The sequence below is a fragment of the Molossus molossus genome, unplaced genomic scaffold (assembly GCF_014108415.1).
Source record: "Molossus molossus isolate mMolMol1 unplaced genomic scaffold, mMolMol1.p scaffold_m16_p_18, whole genome shotgun sequence".
In the NCBI taxonomy this organism is placed as follows: domain Eukaryota; kingdom Metazoa; phylum Chordata; class Mammalia; order Chiroptera; family Molossidae; genus Molossus; species Molossus molossus.
The window spans coordinates 25,487,234-25,512,540 of NW_023425353.1; the positions used below are offsets into that span (position 1 = coordinate 25,487,234).

Below are 25,307 nucleotides of genomic sequence, written 5' to 3' on the forward strand. Positions count from 1 at the left end.
GGACTGTCTGGTCCACAGGCCAATGCTCTAACTGCTGAGCCAAACTGGCCAGAGCAATATTTAACTTTTATATTGATATTTCTCCCTCTCCCTCCCCTTCCTCTCTTTTTCTTCCTCTTCGATCTACAAAAGCATGTCCTCAGGTGAGGATTAAAGAAAAAAGAAATAGCAGTGCAGTCCCTTTTACAGTGGGTGGGATGGAAACCATCACTCAGAGAATTTTTGTCTTAGCTACTATCACTTTCCCTTTGATTGGTGGAGCCTCTACTAGTATTTAATTCGTCAAGTGCTTCATGTATGAAATTACCTTTTCATGATCTGTTTTTTTCTTCCAGGTTAATTCCAAAGATAGTTCTCGTAATTCCACAAACTCTGAGTTTTCAGCTGAAGCTGAAGGTCAAAATGATAGAATTGAGGAACCAAACGAGGTTCAGAAAAAGAAGAGGGATAGAGTGCGAGACCAAGGCTCTACAATGATCTATCTGAAGGCTATCCAGGGCATCCTGGGAAAGTCGATGCCAAAAAGGAAGGGAGAGACTGCCACTAGGGCAAAACCAAACACAGGAGAGCGTCCCAGCCATGGAGAAGGACCAGCTGGGAGTGTCACTGTGTCTGCTCCTCAGAAAGAGAAGGAGTCAGCCCTGGAGGTCCGAGTGAAAGAGGGAAAAAAGGCTGTGCTGGAGAGTAGCAGCCTCTGTGATAGGAGAGTGGTGATAGACCCTCAGGAGAAACCCAGCGAGGAGCCACGTGGTGATCGAAGGACAGTTATTGACAAGCGCTCTCCAACCCTGGAGTTCTTAGATGACTCTGACACTCATTTAGAAAGCCAAAATGTGAGTCTTGCTCTTGCCAAGCATGGGGTTTTTAGTTCTCTTGATTAAATCTTGTATTTAGTCTTTCTAGTTTAATCCTAAGTGTTACTCATTAAAGCAGTGCTTTAGTCACTCAGGATTCCAGGCAACAAATTGATGGTTCTCTTCTAACATACCTTTCAGAGTTATTAAGAAACCTCAATTCAGTGCTATCTTTTTTTTTTTTTTTTAAAGGATTTATGTTTGTTAGGATTTTTTGTACAAAGGCCAAAATAACAGTGGCTTAAACAAAACTGAAGTTTGGCTTGAGGAAGATGACTCTGGTGTGAGGGATTCTGGTGCCTTGTCTCTTGATGCTCTGCTGCTCCTCAACACAGTTTCCATCTTGTCCTCTGAGATGGCTACTCTGATAGGACTCAGAGTACGTTACATTGACCAGTCCAGCCAGTAGGAAGGAGGAAGGGGAAAAGAGAAGAAGAAAGTACATTCGCTCCCTTTTAAGAGCTTGGCTCAGAAGTTTTCCACATGTTATCTGCTTATATCTGTAGATAAGAATCTAGAAACCTGACCAACACCTGGCTGCAAGAGAGTCTGGAAAATTAACTTCCATCTGGGCAGACTTAACATCCAGATAAACTTATGCTATTAAGAAGGAGTGAGTGAGCCCTGGTCAGGTGGCTTAGTTGAACTGTTGTTCCGTACACTGAAAGGTGACGGGTTTAATTCCTGGTCAGAGCGCATATGGGAGGCAACCGATTGATGTCTGTCTGTCTGTCTCTCTCTTTCTAAAATCAATTTTTAAAAAAACCTGCCACAGCTGTGTGGTTTTACATGTTGAATGTATTAGAAGTATGTTGTTAGAGATGAGATGCCTGGCACTGCTTTTCTGTAAAACCCCCAGTACACAGCAGTTTTTCTCAAGAGGGATCATTCAGAGAGGGAGTGCAGGTATCGCATACTCTTTAGAGATGGATGGTGTATGAGTTTATCCCCCGAGCCTGATTTGACTATTCATAGCTGTAACCTGGCTCACTTTCTGGAAATTATAAGGAAACTAGGTGACAGGTAAGCTATGAGCCGACGTAACGCCTTCACCATGACCAAATATCAAGCCAGAGCCTATGCTCTACAGATCACAGAGTATGGGAGGCTGTCTTCACACAAGAAGGCTAACTCTTTGTTGTTTCTTTTCTGCAGCCTAAAGAAAGGGAGGTGGTGATAGAGCACACCTCTTCAGGAAGTGACTGGTCTGATGTGGACGAGGTCTCTACAGTCAGATTCTCTCAGGAGGAGCCCATCTCACTGAAACTCTCATCAGTTCCAGAGCCTTCTGCCTTCCCCACTGACTATGTCATGTACCCTGCTCACTTGTACAGTAGTCCTTGGTGTGACTATGCCAACTATTGGAACAACAGTCGCAAACATAGCTACACCTCCATGGGCGGCAGCAGCAGTGACACATTGCAGGCTTGGGGGAGCAGCCGGGGCCTCCTGAGGGATTATTCCTTCAATTCTACAGTGAGCTCCCAGAACGCCTCCAGAGATCTGGAGGTGGCAGAGGAAGGCAGATCCAAGAATTCTCGCTCATTTCGTTTCTCCAGAAGCTTAGAAGAGCAGGTGAAAGAGAAAAGAACATTCCAGGAGGAGACACCACTGCGTTCTTGTGAAGGACACACATCTAGCTCTCTGCCAAGAAGCCATCTGGAGCCAGACCTAGAGGCGGGTTTCATTGATACCCATTGTCACTTGGACATGCTCTATTCCAAGTTGTCTTTCCAAGGGACCTTTAACAAGTTCAGAAGAATTTATAGCAGCACCTTCCCTAAGGAATTTCAGGGCTGCATCTCTGACTTCTGTGACCCCAGGACACTGACAGATAGCCTATGGGAGGACCTGTTGAAAGAGGATCTGGTATGGGGAGCCTTTGGCTGTCACCCTCATTTTGCACGTTACTACAGTGAGAGTCAAGAAAGAAATCTTTTGCAAGCCTTAAGGCATCCCAAGGCTGTGGCATTTGGGGAAATGGGCTTGGATTACTCTTATAAATGTACCACGCCTGTCCCAGAACAGCACAAGGTAATGAGGTTCTCTTTAACTTGCTTACAGTTTTTGTTTTTTTTTTTTTTTTAATATAAGTTCTTAGCTTATTATTCCTCATGAAAAATCTGTACAATCCACAGATAAAGTCACTGAAGAATCTTGACTCCTCCTTTTTGCCAGCACCAGCAATGGCCTATGTAGTCCCCTTGACATTCTTCATTCTGTTCTTGGGTTCCTTTCTTTGTTTTCTTGAGGTTGACTTCTCATATGGCCCTGTCTTGCAAGTCTATGTTTGGGTTCATTTTTCTTTCCATAATCCAGGAATTCATAAATCACACCAAAGCCACTTGTCTTGCCACCACCAAAATGGGTTCTGAATCCAAACACTAAGATGACATCTGGTGTGGTCTTACACATTTTGGCTAGCCTTCCTAGGATGAAGGATGTCAATGACCATTTGTTTCTGCTAAAGTAGTCTGTTGGTCATGAAATTCCTGGTCTGGATTGTTACTGTGTTCGTGATGGCAGCCCACTTGCTTACAGTTTTAATTCCTCTTTCAGCTGTTAAAATCTAAGTAGGTTTTTCATTTTTTTGCGGGGAGGTTCTCTACTTTTGGAACTAAAGAATTTAGAATCCCTAAAAATTTAATTGCTCTTATCCAGACCATCTAGATGTCATTTCTCAAGTTCTTTGCAAGCTATTTATTTCTTTCAGCTTTATTATGTAAGGGGGGCGGGTAGGACAGAGAAAGGTACTTTGTGACTTTTAAAAAAATATGTTTTTATTGATTTTTAGATAGAGAGGAAGGGAAAGGGAGAGAGAAATATTAATGAGAGTGAAACATTGATTGGCTGCCTCTTGCATGCCCTCTGCTAGGAATCAAGCCCAAAATCCAGGCTTGTATCCTGACCAGAAATCGAACCTCTTGGTTCATAGGATGATGCTAAATCCACAGAGCCACACCAGCTGAGTGTGACTTCTTAAGGCTAATGATGAGTCAAAAGATTTGTTTTCCTTCTTGGTAAGCAACACATTTTGTTTCTTTAATTAATTTTTATTCTGAATTTTGTTTTTTGTTAATCCTCACCTGAGGATATTTTTCCGTTGCTTTTTTTAGAGAAAGTGAAAAGGAAGGAGGGAGAGAGAGACATCAGTAAGGGACACATGGATTGATTGCTTCCTACACGACCCTGACCAGGGACCAAACTTACAACCCTTTGGTCTGCAGGCTGATGCTCAAACCGCTGAGCCAAACTAGCCAGGGCTTTTATTTTGACTTTAAATTTAAGTATGCCCATTGTAGAATATTTGGAAATTACAAAAATGTATAGCCCTTGCCGGTTTGCCTCAGTGGTTAGAGTGTCTGCCTGCGGACCAAAATGTATAAAGGTGATCATTTCCCACTCCGCTAGAGATAACAATTATTACCATCTTAATATTTTTCCCTCTCAGTATCTTTTGAGCATAGGGATTTGGCATGGTATGAGTAGTTATAGCATTTCAGTGGAAGTTTCTGACTTAGGAAGGAGCAAGACAAGGAGAAAGACCCTCCCACTTCATCACTGCATGTTGCCAGGTTGAATTTGTTGTGTGCTGTCTTCCTGTTGATACCTTTTAGGTCTAAGTCTGCATGCCCAATATGCTCAGGCCTTGGAGAGAGAGAGTGGGTTCCAGCCTGGACAGAATTTGGTACCAGTTTTCCCTTTGGTGCTGTCCCAGTCCACCTTGGTCAACCTCAGCAGTGCACTGATGTTGTGCCCTATTGATACTGGCATCTGTGAATTAAGAGGAGGAATTTCCTAGATTCAGTGGTTTCTTAATTTTCCTTTGATCAAAGAGAAAAATTTCAAGGAAGGTATGGTGCCCTTCTGCTTTAGCATAAGACCCTAGACCTTTGTATTTGAATACAGTTGTCCATGACAGCGAATACATATGCCAGGCTTAAAACAGTTAATTTTCATAAGAAACAACTTCAGAGGGTTCCAAATGATTTTTTTTCTTTTTAATCCTCACCTCAGGATATTTTTTCATTGATTTTCAGATAGAGTGGGAGGGAGGGAGGGAGAGAGAGAGAAACATAGATGTGATAGAGATATATTGATTGGTTGGAAAGAGGATCATAGTTCAGAAATGTGGACACTGCCCTGGCTGGTTTGGCTCAGTGGTTGGAGCGTCGGCCTGTGGTCTGGAGAGACCCGGGTTTGGTTCCCGCTAAGGGTGCGTACCTCGGTTGCAGTTTGTCCCCAGCCCTGGTTGGTCATGCGGGTGGCAGCCACTCGATGTGTCCCTTTCACGTTGATGTTTCTCTTTTTCTCTCTTCCACAACATATCGAAAAAATGTCCTTGGGTGAGGATTAAAAAAAAATGTGGACGCTAAGGTGACTGGAAAGAGGAAGAGGAACACTCTGTGTGTGTGTGTGTGTGTGTGTGTGTGTGTGTGTGTGTGTGTATGTTTTATTGATTTTTACAGAGTTAGAAACATCCATCAGCTGCCTCCTGTTCTTCCCCTACTGGGGATTGAGCCAGCAACCCAGGCATGTGCCTTGACTGGGAATCGAACTCGTAACCTCTTGATGCATGGGTGAATGCTCAATCACTAAGCCAAACCAGCTGGGCAGGAGCATTATATTTAACTATATAGCTGATGTTTATTGAATGCCTGTGTGCCAGGAAATGTGCTAAATATTTCACGGTAACTTTTCCCTTCATTAAATCATCATGGTACCAGATCTGCATATAGAAGTACCTAGTGCATACTGACTGAACTTGAAGTTATAGCATAGGGTGATAAATAGAATATTGTGGGTATTTGGCTTGGTGAGATGGTATTCAAGACTGGAAGATAGTGATTCAGAGAAAATAAATTACTGGCAGGGGGATTGCTGAACTGTGTGTAGAAGAGATAGATAAGGTGTCTGTATTACTGGAGCACACTAGAGGAAGTGGATGCCATGTTCTTGATGTAAATCTAAACTTGGACACCAAAACAAGAAGTACACTAGTGGGATGTTGGCATTGAGTTGCATTTGCCTAAAAGTAGAGTAGTTGGCAAGTTCTTGGTGTGTCCTGCTGAATATTTTACCTGTAAAGGGAAGGAAAAAAACCTATGGAAGGACCGTATCTGGCCAAGTGAGGGGGTGCTAGCTCACTGTGGTGCCTTATAAGAGAGAGCTTGGGCCCTGGCCGGTTTGGCTCAGCCGTTAGAGTGTCAGCCTGCGGTCGGAGAGACCCGGGTTTGGTTCCTGCTAAGGGCGTGTACCTCGGTTGCAGTTTGTCCCCGGCCCTGGTTGGGTTGTACGGGTGGCAACCACTTGATGTGTCCCTTTCACGTCAATGTTTCTCTCTCTCTCTCTCTCTCCCTCCCATTCTGTCTGAACAAAAGATGGAAAAATGTCCTTGGGTGAGGATAAAAAAAAAAAATAAATAAATAAATAAATAAATAAATAAATAAATAAATAAAGAGAGCTTGGTTTCTGTTACCTAATATTTTCCAGAAAGATTGGAAAATAGAAAAAAGCAAAAGAATTGGGGGGGATCAGTAATTATTCTGCTATCCAGAGCAAACCACTGTTAACTTTCCCTTGCTTATCTGTGTGTTCATAGATTTAACTATTTACTTTCCTATTTAGTTCCTAAGAGTTAGATCCTGGATAGTTTGTGTGTGAGTTGCACATATTAGCCAATATGATTATCAGAATCTCTTGGTTTTTGGAGTTGAAAAGCCAGAGTGAATTGACTGCCCCTCTCCAGTTGGGCTGGGCTGGACTGGCTGAACCAGGCTGCTTCTGTCTGTTTTTGTGTTTGACTGAAATTAAGTATTAAGGTAATGAGTATGTAAGAGCTGCTTGGGAGGGCCACCCCAAACAAGACTGATTAGCTCTGGAATTCCTGGAAATAATGGATCAGTGAGAACCTGAGCTTATGCAGGCAGAAGAGGGTAATTATGCTGGGTAAATAATTTTTCTGTACTTCATTCACTGCTGCGTTTTTCAACCAGGTTTCTGGTAAGAACAAATGCTCTATGTAGCTCTAGCCTGTAAGCTCCTGCCCACTAACTATCCTTCCATCTTAATGTCTTTGAAATTCAGAAGTGTTTTACAAAACATTATTATTATTATATTTATTTTTAATTATTTTGTTAATCCTCACCCAAGGATATTTTTCCATTGACATTTTTTTTTTTAATAGAGTAGAAGGGAGGGAGGGGGAGGTGGGGGGGGGGGTGAGAAAGAAACAGAAATATCAATGTGAGAGAGAGAGAGAGAGAGACAGAGACAGAGACATTGATTTATTGCCTCCTGCATAACCCAGACCAGGGCTCAGGACCTAACCTGCAGCCTTTTTAGTCCCTGGGCCGACGCTCTAACCGCTGAGCCAAAGTGGCCAGGGCAAAAACATTATTTATTTACTTTTAATCCTCACCTAAGGATATGTTTTGTTTGTTTGTTTTTTAAAGAGGAAAGGGGAGGAGAGAGAAACATTGATGTATGACAGAAATGTTTATCGGTTGTCTCCCATATGTGGCCTGACTGGGGATTAAACCCACAACTTGGGTATGTGCCTTGACTGGGGATTGAACCTTGACCTTTTGATGTACAGGACAGTGCACAACCAACTGACCCACCTGGCCAGGGCCAAAACAATTTATTTTTTTAAATGTCATTGTTTCTTAGAGGATTGCAAGGGAAAATTGGTAGCATGTCTTATAGGCACCTGTCATAAAGTCAAGGAAGTGTGTTGTACATAAATACTTTTTAAAAAAGAAATTAGGAAATTAAAAAAAAGTAATAGTTTTGAGTGATTTTTCCACTTGTGAACATGTTCCTATTAAATGAAATATACTTTGAAAAACATGCTTTTTACCAGCTATGTTATATTCCACCCTAAGAACTGTACTAGTTTAACTGCCCTAAGGAATAAGTTTTTGGGGAGCAGGAATTAAACGTTGGATTTATAATCTTTTGCAGCTGTCCGCCTCTTTAGGGTTTAAGGATGGCAGGTGTGTTGGGGAGCGGATCCAATCAGCTGTAGATATTGGATCTAGCCCATCTTTAAAGCCCCTACCAAGCATTCTATGATTTTGGTTCTTTCTCCCCCCCAAAATGTAGCCCCCCCCTTTTAAAAATGTATGGCCAAGAATTACATTTTCCCCCTAGCTTTTTACTGAGATATAATTGACATAACATTGTGTGAGTTTAAGGTGTACAGAATGATGATTGGATACATGTAGATAGTGCAAAATGAGTACCACCATAGCATTAGCCAGCAACTCCATTATCTCACATAATTACCTTTTTCCCTGTTGATTTTGGTTATTATGATCATTTTCCTTTAGTTGAAAACACAAGTTAAACAAGAGTTACTTCAGAATTAGAATTGGCTCAGTGCTTCTATTATGAGAGAGGTAGCACCAGTGTTAGACTTGAAAATGTCATTCTCAAGTGAATACCATCTGATTCAAATTGCCAAAAGCATTTTATTTGATGTAAAAAATGCAAATTAGCCCTGGCTGGTTTGGCTCAGCGGTTGGAGCGTCAGCCTGCGGTCCAGAGGGACCCAGGTTTGGTTCCCGCTAAGGGCGCGTACCTCAGTTGCAGTTTGTCCCCGGCCCTGGTTGGTCATGCGGGTGGCAGCCACTCGATGTGTCACTTTTACTTCAATGTTTCTCCCTCCCTCCCTCTTTCTCCCTCCCTCCCTCCCTCCCTCCCTCTTTCTCCCTCCCTCTCTCTCCCTCCCACTCTATCTGAACAAAAAATGGAAAAAAGTGTCCTCGGGTGAGGATTAAAAAAAAAGAAAATATGTATATTATTTATCTGAAAGCCAGGCATTCATTGTGTGTGTGTGTGTGTGTGAGAGAGAGAGAAAAGGTGTGGAAAGTGAGGAAGGTGATCACCTCTTGGAAGTAGAGGTGGGGGTAATGAAGGGAGGGGAATTTGGCTTGTACTTGCTGTTCTTGAGCCTCACTCTGCCCCTGCAACCCTAAATAAGCATTGCATAGTGGTTGCTCTGTGGACTCCTATGTTCAGGTTTGAATGGTGGCACTATAGTATTTCAGCTGCAAGTACTTAACCTCACTCGAAGCCTCAGTTTCTTCAACTGCTACCTCAGAGTGCTTGTGAGTGTTACAGGTCATAATGTACCTAAAGTGTTTGAGCACCACCTGGCTCTTAATAAGACCCAGTAAGGCTTATCTGTCACTGAAAATTATATAGTATAGTTTAAAAATAGGGAGTTGGAGACAGTGGGGCTGCCCATTTTGGATTGGGTGTTCTGGAAGTAACAGAATTCTGAAGTGACTCTGACCTGCACATGTTGTTACTTTGTCTTCTCCCAGGTATTTGAGAGACAGCTGCAGCTGGCGGTGTCTCTAAAGAAGCCCTTGGTGATTCACTGCCGAGAAGCTGACGAAGATCTGCTGAGCATCATGAAAAGATTTGTGCCCTCAGACTATAAGATCCATAGGTTAGGCGGGAGCTTTAGCAGGCAGACGGAACGAATGCTTCCTCTGCCTAGGGTGTTAGTGGGAAAACAAAAACTCAGATGGAGAGCGTGGATAATATTATGTCTTTATGTAGTATCTTTTCTAAAAGCTAAGTATTAGGTTGAACCATATGAAATTTCTAATGTTTGACCATTTTTTTTACTTACAAAACTACAACTCAATATGGTTTGAGCTAATGTATCACCAATGAGCAAGAAGGGGCTATTGTGACCTCTGTCCTAGGTGGCAGGCTAGAGTCTCAGTTCTCAGAAATGAGGACTATTGATTTTGGGAGAGGCTGCTATGGAGTCCAGTGACTTAGCACACAGAATATTCCAGGGCACCTGAAAAGAAATTTTCTTTCCTTTTTTTTAATTTGGAAGCTACTAATGCAGGGTGTGTTTTATCTGAATGTTGTCTACGGGTTCTTAAGTTCACTTTGACAAACTCTCTGATCTCTTACTGTGTACCTGTCCTGGGTGTTGGCTCAGCTGTGGGAGACAGATGAGTCAGCTGGTGTCTTCTATAGAGAGCGTGGGGCCGAGGTAGGCATAGGTGCTGTGAGAGCACAGGAGGGGCCATTAGCTGAGCCTGACTGGAAAGGCTCAGGAGGCGATGCCTGGGCTAGCTCTTTCAAGATGGACGGGATGGGTTAACTGAAAAAACCGGGAGTCTAGAACCCAAACCAAGTCTTGACAGGTGGCAGAAGTGGGTGGGCCTGTCAGGCCTCTAGGCTGCTGCCTTTCGGGTGCCCAAGCAGAGAGTGAAGCCTCTGACCTCTGACTGGACGAAGCATAGTCACTCAGCCCTTCTGGTTGGTTGGTTGGTTTTTTATTGCTTCATTTTGGGCTGACTTTAAAGGCATTCTAAGGAGTTGTAGTAGGTAGACAGGGGCTAAGATAGTTGTGGCTGGAGGAAGCCCTGCATTTTCAGTGTGGTTAGCAATATATACACTATATTAAGAACATGAACAGCCATCAAATTAAGAAAATTCACCCATAGTCTCACTCCCTGATATTTTTTATTTCCTTTGAGTTCATTTGGTACATGGACATAATTTTTGCCTACTGTAGTTGTAATTTTAGAGGGTCACAGTTTTAAATTCTGCTTCTCTTTCTGTGTCATATGCATACCTTGTCCCTGTATTGTTGCCCTATGTTCTTCTTGGTGATTATTTCAAGTGTCTGGGTAGTATTCTGTGGTGTAATGGGTTGATGGGTGAGCGTTGCCCACCAGGAGTCATCTTGGGTTTTACGGTGTTGGAGTCAGCTCTTGTCTATGTTTACTGTGGAGTCCATCCTTTGGATGGCTTCTTTCCATTTCTGGAAATTTATCCACAGAAAATAATTTAAAAGGGTTATGTGTCTAGAGGGAGTCGGGCTGCTGCAGAGGGGATTGCGAGAGAGTGCTGACCTGAACTTCTTCTCTCAGGCATTGCTTCACTGGCAGCTACCCGGTCATCGAGCCCTTGCTGAAGTACTTTCCCAACATGTCTGTGGGCTTCACGGCAGTCCTGACGTACTCCTCTGCCTGGGAGGCCCGGGATGCTCTGAGACAGATCCCGCTGGAGAGAATCATCGTGGAAACTGATGCTCCCTACTTCCTGCCTCGACAGGTAGGAGTGTCTTCAGGCTGAGTTGCACTGAGGAGAGGGTGGGGAGGTGGGTGGTCACCCTTACAAGGTTGGCAAGGCCAGAGCCCCAGAGACTTCAGGTCCCACCCTTGGCTGTACAGATACCTCCTTGTATTGCTCTACAGAACCAAAAGTCTAGGGGGTTGAGAAGCTGAAGGGTAACCACTCTCTTCCAGGCAGTGCAAAGCCCTACCCTGTAGAGGGTAGTCCAAGGAAGCGTGGGACCCTGCTCACCCAGAGCCCCCCATGACTAGGACTCTCCCTGCACCTGCAGGTAAAGGGGTCTCTACAGGGTAGCCCCAAAGAGGTCCTTACTGGGGAAGGGCCGGGGAGGGCGTTCTGTGTAATGACTGTGCACAGAAGGCACAACGATGTTCTGAATGCTTGATATCTTCCAGGTCCCCAGAAGCCTTTGCCAGTATGCTCACCCGGGCCTTGCCTTGCATACAGTTCGAGAGATTGCCAGGGTCAAAGATCAGCCGCTCTCCCGCACCTTGGCTACCTTGCGTGAGAACACCAGACGCCTCTACAGTCTTTAAGCAGAAGATGGTGCAGGAGTCTCTTATAAAAGGTCATAAAATTTGCATTTTTGTTTTTTAAAAATCCGAAAACTGCTTTTGCTGCATTTTATTAACAGAGTATAAACAGGGTGAGCATTAAGCCTGATTTGTGTTGAGTGAACTTGGTTTGAAACCTTCTTCCTTTTCTCTTTCCTGCCCTCCAGGATGACCAGTGACCTGACAGGACACAGGCTGGGTTTTATCTCTGCCTGGGTCCCAGGACAAGTGTGTGTTTGGAATGACACCAGAGTGGAGAAAACCAGGACAGGAAACGGGATGTTTTCCTTGAAACCTCGTCATATGGCTTTTGCTCCTAGCTGGTTGGTGGGTGGGTGGGTGGGTGGGTGGGTGGGTGGTGGGGTGCAGTGGAGCAGGGTGAGGGGTGGGGATTTTGCTTCCTAGCCACATGCTCCAGGGCAGTCAGGGAAGAAGAAAGGCTGGTGAAGGGTGTGACGAGTTTGCCAATCCAAATTCCTGTTCTCTACAGCCTGTGTTTTTGAGCAGTGTGTGAATAAAGTCACCCTCCTTCTTGTCTAAGCCCATGTCAGTGTATAACTTGGTTCCTGGTCCTCAGTTCTAAGAATGAATTCCGTGGGAAATCTCCTGTGGGGGATCTTCGACGGAGATCTATGAAGTCAACCCCTGCGAGCAGTGGAATCATCCCCCTTTCTTCCCTGGATAACTCTTCAGAATGGCCGTTGCTGTTGCTTTGTCAACTCTGCATTGGCACTGGTGGAAGGACCTCGGCTGCTGGTTTCCCTGGTTCCATTGCCATCAAAACAGAGGGCAGAAGGGCACTCATTGTCCAGGGGAAGTCCTTGTTGATGGAGATCTGGACAGATTGGGGACTCAGGGAAGAGGCCTTCTTGAGGATAAGGACTCCCAAAGAAGGTGTTTTTACTTCCTGCTGCCCTGCTGTTGAGGTCCAAGTGCCCTTTATTCAATTTTTGCCCTCTTTCTCTGGAGCACTGGACCAGAAAGAGTCATTCTGTTTCATTGCATATGACAGCCTTTTGTGTGCCTCTCCCAGGTTGAGAGGTAAATCAGTTTAATTTTCCAAAGCTCTGCTGGGGTCACTCAGCCATGTTCTATTGCCTTTGCAGGACAAGGAGGCCTGGTGTCTGTAACAGTCCCCCTTCTGGCAATCTTCCTTGCCTTTGCCTCCTCTATGTCCTTTCTCTGTTGGAAGTGAGATCCTCTCTGACTTTGGAGCATCTAGGTCATCTCAAGTTTTGAGCTGTGCTCTGCTCCCTGATGGTGCCTTGTAAAGGTATATTCATTAAAGGCCCTGGAAGGTTATAATGGTCAAGGGTTAAGTGTGAGGGCATTCTGCACTTTGTCAGAAGAGATCCTTTACCCTAGTCTGCAGTGAGACAGGCCACTGATTCTTTGTGTGTTTCTTGGAAGCCTATATCTTAAATAGTAAAACCCATCTCTTAGTGCTGGATTTCTGTAGGTGTTTTTGGAAGATCATTTGAGCCTTGTAAGTTCAAAGGAAATGAACTTAACATTTTTTCTATATGGTATTTTTGTTTTGCCCCTGTACACAAGTTGCTGGCCTGCAAAGTGGGCCTTAATTCCCTGTCAACCGCCCATGGATTTAGCTTTGTGTTGTAGTCTGTGCCTCATGTTTGCCAATGGGGGGGAATTGGGGGCGCATTCTCCTATTTGGAAGATTTGGGGAACTGCTAAATATTTCAGAGTGTATGATGAGTCTTCCTGCCAAGGTAAAGCACAAGGTGCTTTATACTTTTATCTCTAGGATTTAGGATGATCATTTCTGTGTTGTGGGCGTGAAAACTGGTTGGCAGTGTTTCTGATTTTGAATGGCTGACTTGATTGTTCTTGCTGTATTGCTGGAATGCCTCTGTATTACCCTTACTCCTGGCCATCAATTTCTGAAAATAAAGGGATGGATTTTCAGCCAACTCCCATGCTCTCCACGTTTGTTTAGAGTTCTCAGAATGAGTAACAGTAGTTAAGTTGTTGGCCGACTTCGTAACCTGGGAACCCAGAGGTCTGCAGACATTCTCAAGTATACATGTGCCTCTCTGCAAGATTACACTGGAGATAAGACATGGTATGGTACCTTCTTAAAAGTTCTGTCTCTGAGCATTGATTTTCATTTTACACTTTGGGAGTTCAGATGTACTGCTGCTTCTTAGCCTTTGGAAACTACACAGATACCTTCTTTTTCTCCAGAGCAGTGCAGTAGGAGGAGAAATATCAAGTACACAGGTGTGGTGATGAGTCATTTGTACTGTGGGCTTGGGACTGGGAACTCTGCTGGTGCCTCTAGGTGAATTTTGGAGGAAATCTTGTTTCATTACTTAACAGTCAGCCCTCTAATTTTGTACTATGGTATTGAACACAAATGCATAAGCCAAAGTCAACCTATAAAAAGAAAGGCTGTGCTCTGAGAATGCAAAACAAATTCAAAAGCTCTGCTAATGCCTCATTTTTGAGACATGGTCACTGACTGCATTTTCAGCATATTCCTTCACTTTGGCTCAGTTTCTTTCCAGTTGAACACACAGTTGAGTGTCCACTCAATGTTTGTGGCTCAAAATCTGCTCTTGGCTCTTCTGGTGTTTATATCTTTCTCTCTGTATTAAGTTTGGGACCTTCATTTTTGCGACACTCATTTTTATAAAATAAGGGCAAGTGGCCACTGAAATATTCAGTGATTGAACAAACTTGGTCAAACAAAGATGGCAGCAGAACTGCCGATCAGTGGCCAGCCAGTCCCTGTAATCCCTGTCAACGCTCATTTGTCATTGATGTTTGGAAGTGGATTCAGATTAAGGAAGCTGAGCATGGGTCCCCATTCTTCTGTTTGCTTGTTGTCACAAGGGAATTTCTGAGCCACATACCTGTAAGTGTATGAGTTAAATACTACATGTGTTAGTATACTGATATACTAGGTATATCCTGAAACAAAATAAGCTTATAAGGAGAATGTTTTCTACAGTAAATTTCTTGCTTACCCCAGGGGTACCTTAGGTCAGTGGTGCTATTAAATACTGGAGGAATAGGTTTAAGGAGGCTGATGTGGGACAGTGTTAGAAATGCTACATTTTTTCAAGTGTGTCCCTTCTTTCCTTTGATGTTTTATTTTTGCCAGTTGTTGACTTGAAGTTGACCCAGTGTATTATGAAGGAAAATAAAAATCACAAACAAAAGAAATCCCTTGGACCTTAAGAAAGTAACATTGAGAGGCAGTAAAGTATGAAAAGCATGGACTAGAGCACTACAGCTCTGGTATTAGTGGGTAGTGTGTTTGCTGTGTGACCTTGGAAAGTTAATTTCTCTGAATTTCAGTTTCCTCCCTCCCAAGTGACTTGTAAAAATTAACTGAAATTACTTAATTACGTATAAGTGTTTAGAACAATGCCTGGTGCACAGCAGGAGTGCAGTAAGTGATGGCTGTTAGAATAGTTGAATGCCTACTATGTGCCAGGTGTCCTTGAAGGAGATACTGTGTTTCGTGTCCATAGTAACCCAGGGAGGTGGGTATTTTGATTTGAGGAGGCTGAGAATGAGAAATTAAGTGTTTTGGTCTGGAACATAAACCTAGTATTCAAATTCAGGTCTGAGTCCGTAGCCCATAGCTCTCTACCACATCATGTTGCCTGACCCAGGTGAGATCGCCCAGTCCAGAGTGGGTGCTTAACATGTGTGTGGTTGGTTTTTTTTTGTTTTGTTTTAATGAATGACACAGGCAAGTGGCAGGGAATGCTTGTGAATCCTTTGAGAGAAAAGTAAGCCTTTGTTCTTTTTTTAGTGGGTGGAGCTTTAGGTGACCCATCATTCCTGCCAGGGCCTGGCACCTATCCTCCCCCTGAGCACCTGACCCCAACCCAATCCATGGCTGCTGCCTCACCAGGTCAGCAGCTGGTTTCCTGGGCCAATTTGATCACGCCTGAGCTTTCAATCCTCTTCTTTAGCTGTTAAAGGCTGTGGGCGTGGCTAGTGGTGATCAGGGTTGTACCCTATGGTTAATGTGGCTAAGCTACGGAACAGCCTGTCAGCCTAGGCCTCAGTGCTACGGGGCTGGGTCACAGGGGCTGGCTCTCTGGGGGCTGTGGAAGATCATTTCTCTCCACTTCTGTTACTTCTACTTCCCCCACTTAGTTCACCAATACCTTAAATTCTTTTAATAGTGGTAACATGTTTCAATCTGTAATCGTTACTGAGGCTTAGATGAAGATGTCTTTGGAAGCAAGGACTTTGAATGAAGTCACTGTGTAGACATGTAATCAGGTGTCTAACATCTGAGACATGGAAGTGTGTGTGTGTGTGTGTGTGTGTTTGGTTGGCTGTCTGCCCAACAGATGGACATGGAGTCGACAACAGAGCTGGGACTAAAGTGATGGGAAGAAGGTGAGTAAGAGAAGAAACAGGACACCTTTTTCATGTGTTCACCGTTCTGTTGAGGGTCTCACCTAATGAGGTCTGAACTTTTGTAAATTTTATTACGATCCACCTATCTGTGCCATGTGGGTGATCTGGCTGTGCAGTGGATCCAGTTGCCTCTAAGCCATTTTATTTTTTTTATCCTCGCCCTAGGTCATTTTTGCATTTATCTTCAGATAGAGTGGGAGGGAGAAAGAGAGAGAGAGAAACACCGATGTGAGAGAGACACCGAGTGGTTGCCACCCACACGACCCCATCTGGGGCCGGGGACAAACTGCAACCGAGGTACATGCCCTTAGCGGGAACCGAACTCGGGTCTCTCTGGTCCGTGGGCTGATGCTCTAACCGCTGAGCCAAACCGGCCAGGGCTCTAAGCCACTTTATATAAGCCATTTAATAGCCTGGGGATTTTGTTCAAGTGCAGATCCTCATAGTAGGGCAAAGGGTGGGGTCCAAGATTCTGCATTTCTAAGATATTCCCAGATGATGGTGACATTTCACAGACCACATGCAGTTCCTCAGTGAGGGGTGGCATTTGTGTTTCAGTGTGCCTGCCAGGTCTACCAGTGGTTAGTGCCAATAGGGCAATGTCTTGAGTGCCAGGTGGCCAGAATTTTACTTGAGAAGATACTTGGCTCCTAGAGTCCTCTGTAATAGAGGTTTTTCCAGAGTGTGGATGTTACCTCAACTCTGCAGAGGGGTGTCCTACATATTTCTAGTATGGGTTCATATGTCTGACTGGGCAGGTTGGCAGTGCTTTTCTTTGGAGCCTCTGTCCTTGTTTGCTCTTTCCTCTTAATGATTCACTCATCTATCATCACTGACTCTCAGAAATCAATTTACATGTTTATGCTAAAGTGTAAATGATAAGTGACATTTCCTCCTAGGAAGCTGTGTCTTCACTGGAATTAAATTGTGTACCCGGAATTAAATTGTGGAACAAGGTTAAATTCAGCTGTGAGCTGGAGTTGGAAATGTTTTGGGGCAACAACCTAGTATCAGTGAAGTAGTCAAGGTAATGGCCCACCTTGCCCATATGAGGTAGTATCTACTTTGCCGGCCTCTCAATAGTGGACAAGGAAGAAGCCCTTCCCAACAGTGGCTCAGCCATTATTAGCAGCCACTTAAATACAACTTTAGACTTGTGCTTTGGCATTCCCAGAATCCTGTTCTGATCTTAAATGTTAGTTTAGTGGGTGTTAGCTCTGATAATGTCACTGCAGTTTCTTTGTCCACACAGTCCTTGATGATGATAAGCTCTGCTGCAACTCTGCACTCTGCTATTTAAAAGAACTGTCTTTCCTTTCTCCATTCCTCATCCTCTTCTCATCTTCTCCCTTCCTTTTCTCCCCCCCCCTTTCTCTTTCTGTCTTTCTCTCCTCTCCCCCACTTCTGCCATTTATCCCCCAATATTCTGCTTGTGTGAATTGGTCTAGTTTGGTTTTCTTTTTTTTTAAATTAATTTTAAAAATAATCTTTATTGATTTTAAGAGAGAAAGGGAGAGAGAGAGCTAGAGACATCGATGAGAGAGAACATCAATTGGCCGCCTCCTGCATGCCCCCCCACTAGGGATCAGGCCCACAACCTGGGTATGTGCCCCCATCAGGAATTTAAATGGCGACCTCTTGGAGCATGCCATACATACATCACTGCTCATCCACTGAGCCACACCAGCCGGGCTAGTTTGGTTTTCTAAGCATGCACACCTGCCTTGCAACATCTTTTCTCTTTCCATTGAACATAGACTAAGATTTTTTTTCCCCCCACAAAATGTGAAATTTTCCTTCTTGGCAAAATAATTCTCATTTTGAACATTTAGCACACAGTTTGAATATTTATTCAGGTCCTAAGCTAGTACCACTCAGAGCTGGGAGTTGTAGAAGCAATCTGAAACCAAGGTGAGCACAACTAAGGGTAGTAGGAAAACAAAGAGGTGGGCCGGTCTTGTGGATGGTCACTTGTCCACTGGGGCCTCTGAAAAGCAAGAAGCCAAGTCACAATTCTGAGCCTGCTGTCTGGCCAGTGCCATCAAAAATGATGACAGTCCACAATGGTGATTGCTGAGGTGGTGTCTTGTAATGGGGTGAGCATTGGACTGTGACTTGGGCAAGTCATCTAAAACTCTGAGTCTTGGTCTCCTTATCTGCACTGAAGATTGAGTTCCATTTTCCTTCTAACTCACGTGGTGGGTGGTGGGGTGATGCCATGTTGGTGAGGGAAGTGCTTTGCAGCTTGTAGGGTGCTTCCAAAGGCAAGGTGTTGCCTCCTTGATCAGGAAAAAGTTGGGTGGTATCTTTTTACCGGCAAAATAGGATTCAAATCAAAACCAAAAAGACTGCTTAACTGGCTGCAGAGCCCACTCTAAGTGTAATTGTAGCATTAATTCCTTTTGTTTGTGAAGTTAATTATACAGTAAAGGGTGCTATAACACCAAATAATTTTATCCTCTCATAGTGGATGTTATTTCCTTTTTATGGTTAAGAAAATTGAGGTTCACTGGGGCACCGAAGCTAGTTCTCAGAATTTAATACCATCTTTAAATACAAAAACTGCTCAACCCCCTCTGAGCCACTCACAAATACCAGCCCAGCCTACTCTCCTGCCAATACTTGGGAATGAGGCATTAGAAGCTCCTTGTGAGAGATGGGTCAGGGAAGAAAACTTTTCTTTTTTTTTTTTTTTTTTTTTTTTTTTATCCTCACCAGAGGACATTTTTCCATTTTTTGTTCAGGTAGAGTGGGAGGGAGATAGAGGAACAGAGAGAGAGAGAGACATCGATGTGAAAGGAACACATCGAGTGGCTGCCACCCGCACAACCGACCAGGGCCGGGGACAAACTGCAACCGAGGTACATGCCCTTAGCGGGAACCGAACCCGGGTCTCTCAGGACCGCAGGCCGACGCTCTAACCGCTGAGCCAAACCGGCCAGGGCAAGAAAACTTTTCTTGTGTCACCTATAATGCAGGCTCACATTGGGGATTTCAAGGAAACTGAATTGACTTGACCCAGGCAGGGACTTACCATTGGCCTCTTCCCAAAACATGTCCTGAAGAAACTTCCCCAGGACCTGGCCATGCTGATGGGACTGAGCCCCTGACAGCTTGATTCCAACATCAAAGGGGGCGTTGAACTAGGAGAGCAGGGAGGACCCAGGAAGTATCAGAGTTATACCGCCCACCCTGCCCCAAACACTTCCATCCCAAAGGAGGCCCTGGGCTCAGGATCTCATCATAGGGCCAGGGAGGGAAAAGGGCTTGTGGGCCCAGCAGGTCCCACTGAGGGACAGCTGTTATTCTGCCTTTGTAGGCCATTCTTATTGTCCCCCTCCATCTTCAGGAGACTTACCTTGCATTCTCTTCCTTTACCTCTAAGGAGGTTGCTGATAAAAGCCATCACATCCCCTGTATCAAGCCCCCCTCCCCGCTGCCTTGCAGTTTTGGAAGAGAAGGCTGAATCGCCAGTGATGGGATTTCAAGCCCTGGCAGGGAGATTTGGAGGGAAGTGGGCTTACCTGGTGTACGTAGCACTAGCCTAGGAGATGGTCTCTGCCTGCTTTGCTGCCCTCACCTCTTTCTCTCTTCCCAGGTGTTCTTCCTCATGTGCACAGGCTTCTGTTCTGTGCAGTCAGACAGAAAGCTGACCTTTTCCTAGAAAGATGCTCTAAGTCCTTTCTTCTCTGTTCCATTTCTTCCTTACACAGGGAGAGTGTCCTGTTTTCCCTACTTTTCCAGCATTCTATGAGATGGTTTGTTGGCACTAAAAACTTTGGGGAAATAGCAAAGAGCAGCCACATCATTGTTTTCTCCCTTAAGAACAGACTGTCTCTTTTTTTTTTGGTACGTGCCCCTAGGGGGAACCGAACCCAGGACTCTCAGGTCCACAGGCTGACACTCCAACTGCTGAGCCAAACTGGCCAGGGCAAGAGCAGATTGTCTCTATCTCTGTTCATCCAGTAGCTACTCAGTACCTGGCCGTGTTGGTCACTGTGGTGTCTGAACATCTCCATGAGTCAGTGGAGAAATCTTGGTGCTGGAACGGACCCTCGGTCATTGGTCCTTCTGCCAACTCCACTCCTAACGGGGTGTTATCCCATTTTCAGGTAAAGCAGCTGAGGCCCAAAGAGGTTAGATGACTTGTCTGAGGCCTCAGAGGGGTGTTGGCCAAGGACTAGGCTGCAGGGTTCTTAAGTCCATCAGCCTCAGAGCCTCTTCTAGTCCCAGGGGAGCGACAGTACCTAGTGAGAGGCCCGGGCTGAGTGCCTTCTACCTTGTATCGAGTCCTTGGCGCCACCCCATTAGGAAGGTGCCACTTTTACAGATGAGCAAGTATGCTCAGAGAAGTTATTAAATCAACAAATAGCTATTTGTTCCTTTAAAAAATTTACAGTCCCCACTGTGAAAGTGAGTGAGTGGGGAATAATGGCATGATGATTCCTTAGGGAACGTAGACCCTCCCGTTACCTCCCTTCAGTAAAGATTTGCTTTTCTTCCACCCTGTGGATGTGGGGGTGGTCAGATCCCCTGAACAGACTTAGGGACCACTGAGCACCAATCCAGGGACCTGCTGGCTGGAACTGGCTGCAGAGGCAAATGAGGTAGTGTAGCAACTGTTGGTTAGAGATCAGCTTCAGGTGACCTGACAAGGCTCCTTGTGTCTTGGTGTCTCATCTGTTCAGTGGGAGATGAGTGGGATGGGGGAGTGGGGAGGACTCGGTTTGAAACATCTTCCAGCTCTGAAATTTGATTTTAGGAGGAAAATATTTGGGGGAAGTTAGGGGTGGGGCTTTGCTGAGAGAGGTGGAGCCCTAGATGGGAGGGGGAGATGTGAGGAGCAGATCCAGATGTGGCCAGCCTCCTGCTCCGGCAGCCACACCACCTCCCAGACATTTCAAACTTTTGATTTTAGTTGAGGCAGCGCCAGTTCTTCTGAGGCCAGCCCTCATGGAAACTGCAAACTTCCAGTGGTCCCAGCCCTGCCTTGAGTCACTAGCCACTGAAAATTCTTTCTCATCGGGGCTAATTTAGAGCTACTCTGGCTGGGGTGAGTACCAGCCAGCAGGAGCTACAGTCTCACTAGGAAAGTGCTCTGGTTTTAGTTTAAGGATTTGCAGGCCACTGAGTGGGAATGTGGTAGGTTGAGGATCTCTCAAGTGGTGTGGAGGAAGTGCCCGAGGACATCTAGGCTTTGGTGAGGGTCAGAGAGAGCACCGGGTGGGGAGTTCGTCCCTGAGGGGAGAAGAGGCTGGTGGGTAGTTAGAGAGGGGAAGGCAAGACACACCAGCTTCTCTCAGGCCAGAAGAGATGAGTGAGAGGCACTGTCCACTCTGCCAGACCAGTAAGGAGGACAAGAGGGCTTGGGGATTGCTGTCAGCCCTGACCTTCAACCTCTGCCCCACTCTGGCTGTGTCCCCTCAGGCAAGTGAGTTCACTGTCTGAACTTCTCATCTTTACAGTAAGAGCAATGATATCAGCTCTCAGCAATTCAGTAACTGCTATTAATAAGTATCACCCCAGGGGAATTCTGGTTTCTCTGAATGGAGGTGTCTGTTGCCACCTAAATTGTCAGAACCAGAACCACACACAGCCAGCCTTTCAGGAAGGTTACCTAGATAACCCTATAAAACCCCTTTACTTTCTCCTTCATTTATCTCTAAACTGTTTCCTTGTCCCATGTGAAATTTGTCAGCCAGAATAGCCTGGCTGACCTGTCCTCATCTATAAATGGACTTGAGATCCCTGCTAGCAGTAGTTTGCCATCCAGGATGCACTCCAGCCCCAGGTAAGGTCTGGGAGGCCCCTGAGCCAACCAGAATGTTTTCTGTGGGGAAACACCTTTACTCTATGACCAGCTGTATCTACCTGGGTGTCTCTCAGGGCACCCTATTTGCTGCACCCTTTGAAATCATCTGGTGGCTGCAGCACCCCCTTCTCTGCTCATGGCTCCTTGTACATTCCCATTCTGTTGCAGCAAGGTGACTTCTCTTAGATGGTTGCCTGTTCATGGGCTAAGACCTCATAGAGCCCAGTGCAGAGTCAGCTATTTTCATGCTATTTTACATTTCTTGAGTAGCTAGTAAGTGGGCCCCTGTTCATGCCATCTCCCTCTGCCCTCCCCTTGTCCCCTCCCCTGCCACAAAAGCATAAAACTACGAGGAAACCAACCCGAATTTCCAGCTCATCCTCTGTCTCTTCTGCCTGATTTCCATCTTCTGGGCGGAGCCAGCCTTCAAGCTCTCGGGGCTGCAGTTTGGCTGGTGGTTTCTTGGACTCCTTTCTCTGCTGAAGAGGAAGTGTTTCCTTTATGGCCCTAAGCCTCCCATATTCTTCCAGAAGCAGAAAAAGGCAAGAGCCTATAGTCAGACCCGGGTCCTCCCCTGTGCTCTATCTGAAGGCTGAAATTCAGAGAGGTTAAGCCACTGCCCAGGTCACATAGCTGGTTGCTCTGTGGCAGGGCTGGAGTGAAATACCCCAGTCAGAATGTGGAGCTTTGTGGGGAGACATCTCACCTGCACTTTCTGGTGTTCAGGGCTCAGGAAGCTGGAGCCTGCCATGGCCAAGTCTACCCAGAGCACACTGAGGAGCAGCAGGCTGCAGACGGTCCCTGGGGAGGGCATGGCCTCGGCTGGATTGGGACAGAAGGGCCTAGAGGAGAGAGGGTCTCCAGTTAGCATGCCCTGCTCTCCTGTCCCCTCCCCTCCCCTGCTCTTCCCCTGCCTCAGAACTCTGGTAGGAGCCTAGCAGACAGGGTGAGGGACTTAGACCTGGGCTGGCAGCTCCTCCCACCTCCCCAAGGTAGGAGCGGATTGAAGGATATGAGCTCTTTTCCAAGACTGTTCAGGGCAGAGCCCTTGGCAGCAAGGTCCTCAGGAGACGTGGGGGGACTGGGGCGGCTCCTCGCCCAGTTATGTTCAAGCAGCAAGGCTGCCCCTCGATGTGCAGCCTCCCCTTTGGCCTGTGAATGGCCAGTAATTAAATCCATAAGTAAACCCACAGACAAAGGGTGCCTACCTGGGATTCCGGGTGGAGGTGATACCTGGCGGCTGTCTGGTCCTTATATAGGAAGTCCTGTGTTTGTTTTAAACTGGCTGCCTCATCTCGGGGCAGCCTAGTTTCCAGGGGCTGATTTACATTCCTTGGTCCTTGGGGTGGAAATCAACTGTGGACGTCAAATGCCCTGAGAGATTGTTGGGTTGACGTGGGGTGGCCATCTGCTCCAGCTGTCCCCAAAGGGGCCTGGCCCTGGTTTAGGTGAGAGGGAGAGGAGTGGTTGGGGGGCGGGGGTGGAATCCAGGCTGGCTTTGCTGCTCTGTGAGCTTGGTTTACTCTCCATTCTGAAACCCCCTTCCTGGATATAACAAGTTTACTGTCACTAGATTTCTAAGAGCTTTCTAGTCCTGATGCCTGTAGTCCTGTGACCAATGCTGCTCTGGCTCCCACAAACCTCTGGAGCACAAGAGGGGGCCTGGCTCATATGATTCTCCTGCCTCCCCAGTGAAGGATGTCCCATTTTACAGTTGGAAACTGATGGGAGGGGCGGCAGCATGAGCTCCTAACTCCTCCAGGGAGCAGGTGCAGGGATCGTTTTAATCAGTGGCTAAATTTCAGTCATTCTTGCTGGGTGATACATGATGACTCTGCTTGGCTTGGTGTTTCTTAACATGTGGACTTGCCTCCCCTCCCCCCAGCCAGGTTCTGAGAGGGAACAGATTGGACCTGGAGGTGGAAGAGCTGTGGCCTGCTATCGGCACAGGTACTACTCATGCAATCCCCCATGCGGCAGGGCAGCTCCTCAGAGTGGCTTTGAGGATTGGATGACAAGGTGCTGTGAAAGTACTTCATAACTTGGAAGGTGTCATGCAGATGACAAGTATTTTTGTATCTGGCCCATAGACCTTGCAAGCATGTGCCATGGTCACACGTTCTTGGATGAAGTGTTAATTAACATTGTGGGGGATTCCTTACCTGAGTGCTTCATCTAATTGGAAGCCTAAGCACTGACTCCTAAGGGCTAAACGAGTTGTCTCTGCAGAAGTTCCAGCATTTCGGAGGGGCAGGTATGCACTGCTTTGCAAGTTGCTGGCACAAGGAGTTTGGGCTTTATGTGTAGGAGGGAGGCCACTGGAGGTTCTTGAACAGAAGAGTGACAGAACATAGGACAGTGGGGAGTTGGAAAGACCTTAAAGACTCAGGATGCTGAACCTTTTATTTCACTGGAAGAAAAACCGAGTGCCAAATGGGTCACACTTTCCCCAGAGCCACAGCCATCAGTGGCAGTGCTGGGACTCCCACCTGGGTTCCTGACTTGATCCAGTGCTCGTCTGCTTCCTGCTTCCACAGTGAACGTGGTACCCAGGAAAGTCAGTGTGCGCCAAGCAGGATAGGACTAAGGCAGGGAACAAGTTAGGAGCACCCTGAGGCAGTACAACAGCTTATCATCAAATGCCACCTGACTTAAAGATCACCTCGGGGCACTGAACCGGTGTAGAGACTCTAGGGGCAGTAGAGGCACAGGAGGGGGCTGGACAACCACTCAGTAGAATATGGGGGACTAAGTACCTCCTGCTGAAGAACAAACAGCTCACCAGCTGTGGGGGCCGGAGTGAGCATGTCACCAGGAGCCCTTCATCCTATCAGCCTCCTGAACTTAGATCTCTTGGCTGCAGGGTCTGAAGGCTGAAGGTGGAGAGTGGTGGGGAGAAATCTGAGCCCTTAGAGAAGAGCTGTAGCTTGTTCACAGCCACCCCCTACCCCCACCAAAAGGAAACACCCTCCGCAAACCCCAACTATGGTGACCAGGCACCTACTGAGACATGAAGCCTCTGCTTTTTCCTGACCCTGGAGGCCTCTAGGCAGGAGTTGCAGTATTGATCTTAGATAACAGCACCAGCAAGCAAACACCCACACTCACTGTTATCTCTGGGAAACAGAGGTGATCTGTGTGATGGAAACCTTCCTGACCACATACCACAGTGGAGGCTGGAGGGGGAGGAAGAAAGATCTGATAGATGGCAGAACCACTAAGAAAGGAGGGAGGCAGCACCCCAAAAATACCTCACTGCCCACTCACAGATCAGGGTGGGAAATGCACGAACATCTGGACCAGGAGGAAGACCGTAGAGTTGGGGAAAGAGCCAACTTTCCCCGGCTCACTTTCCTTCTCATTCCTTTCAACTGTGGGTAATACCGAGGCCAGTTTGGCCCCTCCCTGTACCCGTACCCTCCTCAGAATCTAGTAGGTGCTTGTGCTGGATTGCTTGCTGGCTGGTGATTTTCTTCCCACTGCCTGGCCTCGAGGGCCTGCCTTAATGAATGGATGGGAAGCTCTCAACGTCACCACTTAATTGCTATATGTAAATGTTGTCTG

The 25,307-nt window shown here is 46.1% G+C and overlaps 2 protein-coding genes across 4 annotated transcripts in view; one reads left to right on the plus strand and one right to left on the minus strand.

The window, feature by feature from the left end:
- Positions 1-15,175, plus strand: part of TATDN2 (TatD DNase domain containing 2) — a 28,987-nt gene extending 13,812 nt beyond the window's left edge. Inside the window, exons 3-9 of one of the 3 annotated variants that reach the window (XM_036266401.1) lie at positions 336-833; positions 2,010-2,888; positions 9,188-9,315; positions 10,766-10,949; positions 11,366-11,538; positions 11,692-11,847; positions 12,631-15,175. In XM_036266401.1, coding sequence (XP_036122294.1) covers positions 336-833; positions 2,010-2,888; positions 9,188-9,315; positions 10,766-10,949; positions 11,366-11,506 — 1,830 coding nt within the window. In that variant the 3' untranslated portion in view covers positions 11,507-11,538; positions 11,692-11,847; positions 12,631-15,175. Of the gene's footprint in view, positions 1-335; positions 834-2,009; positions 2,889-9,187; positions 9,316-10,765; positions 10,950-11,143; positions 11,242-11,365; positions 11,539-11,691; positions 11,848-12,630 lie in introns of those variants that run through there. The other 2 variants (XM_036266400.1, XM_036266402.1) reach the window with 2 other exon arrangements.
- Positions 15,176-17,805: 2,630 nt separating this feature from the next.
- GHRL (ghrelin and obestatin prepropeptide) lies at positions 17,806-24,521 on the minus strand. The gene is made up of 6 exons (XM_036267458.1): positions 24,500-24,521; positions 22,952-23,182; positions 22,450-22,585; positions 22,106-22,222; positions 18,966-19,074; positions 17,806-17,831 (listed from the first exon to the last, which is right to left on the minus strand). Exons 3-6 carry the CDS (start codon positions 22,555-22,557, stop codon positions 17,806-17,808), a joined length of 360 nt encoding a protein of 119 aa, XP_036123351.1. The 5' UTR covers positions 22,558-22,585; positions 22,952-23,182; positions 24,500-24,521.
- Positions 24,522-25,307: the final 786 nt, after the last annotated feature.

Coding starts and splice junctions, on each gene's coding strand:
- GHRL (XM_036267458.1), bottom strand. CDS start 22,557: ATGCCCTCCCCAGGGACCGTCTGCAGCCTGCTGCTCCTCAGTGTGCTC. Junction 22,223..22,449: donor CTGAACACCAGAAAGTGCAG/GTGAGATGTCTC, acceptor CTTCCTCTTCAG/CAGAGAAAGGAGTCCAAGAA. Junction 17,832..18,965: donor GTTTTGGGAAGAGGCCAATG/GTAAGTCCCTGC, acceptor CCTTGGTTTCAG/ATTGCTTCTACAACTCCCAG.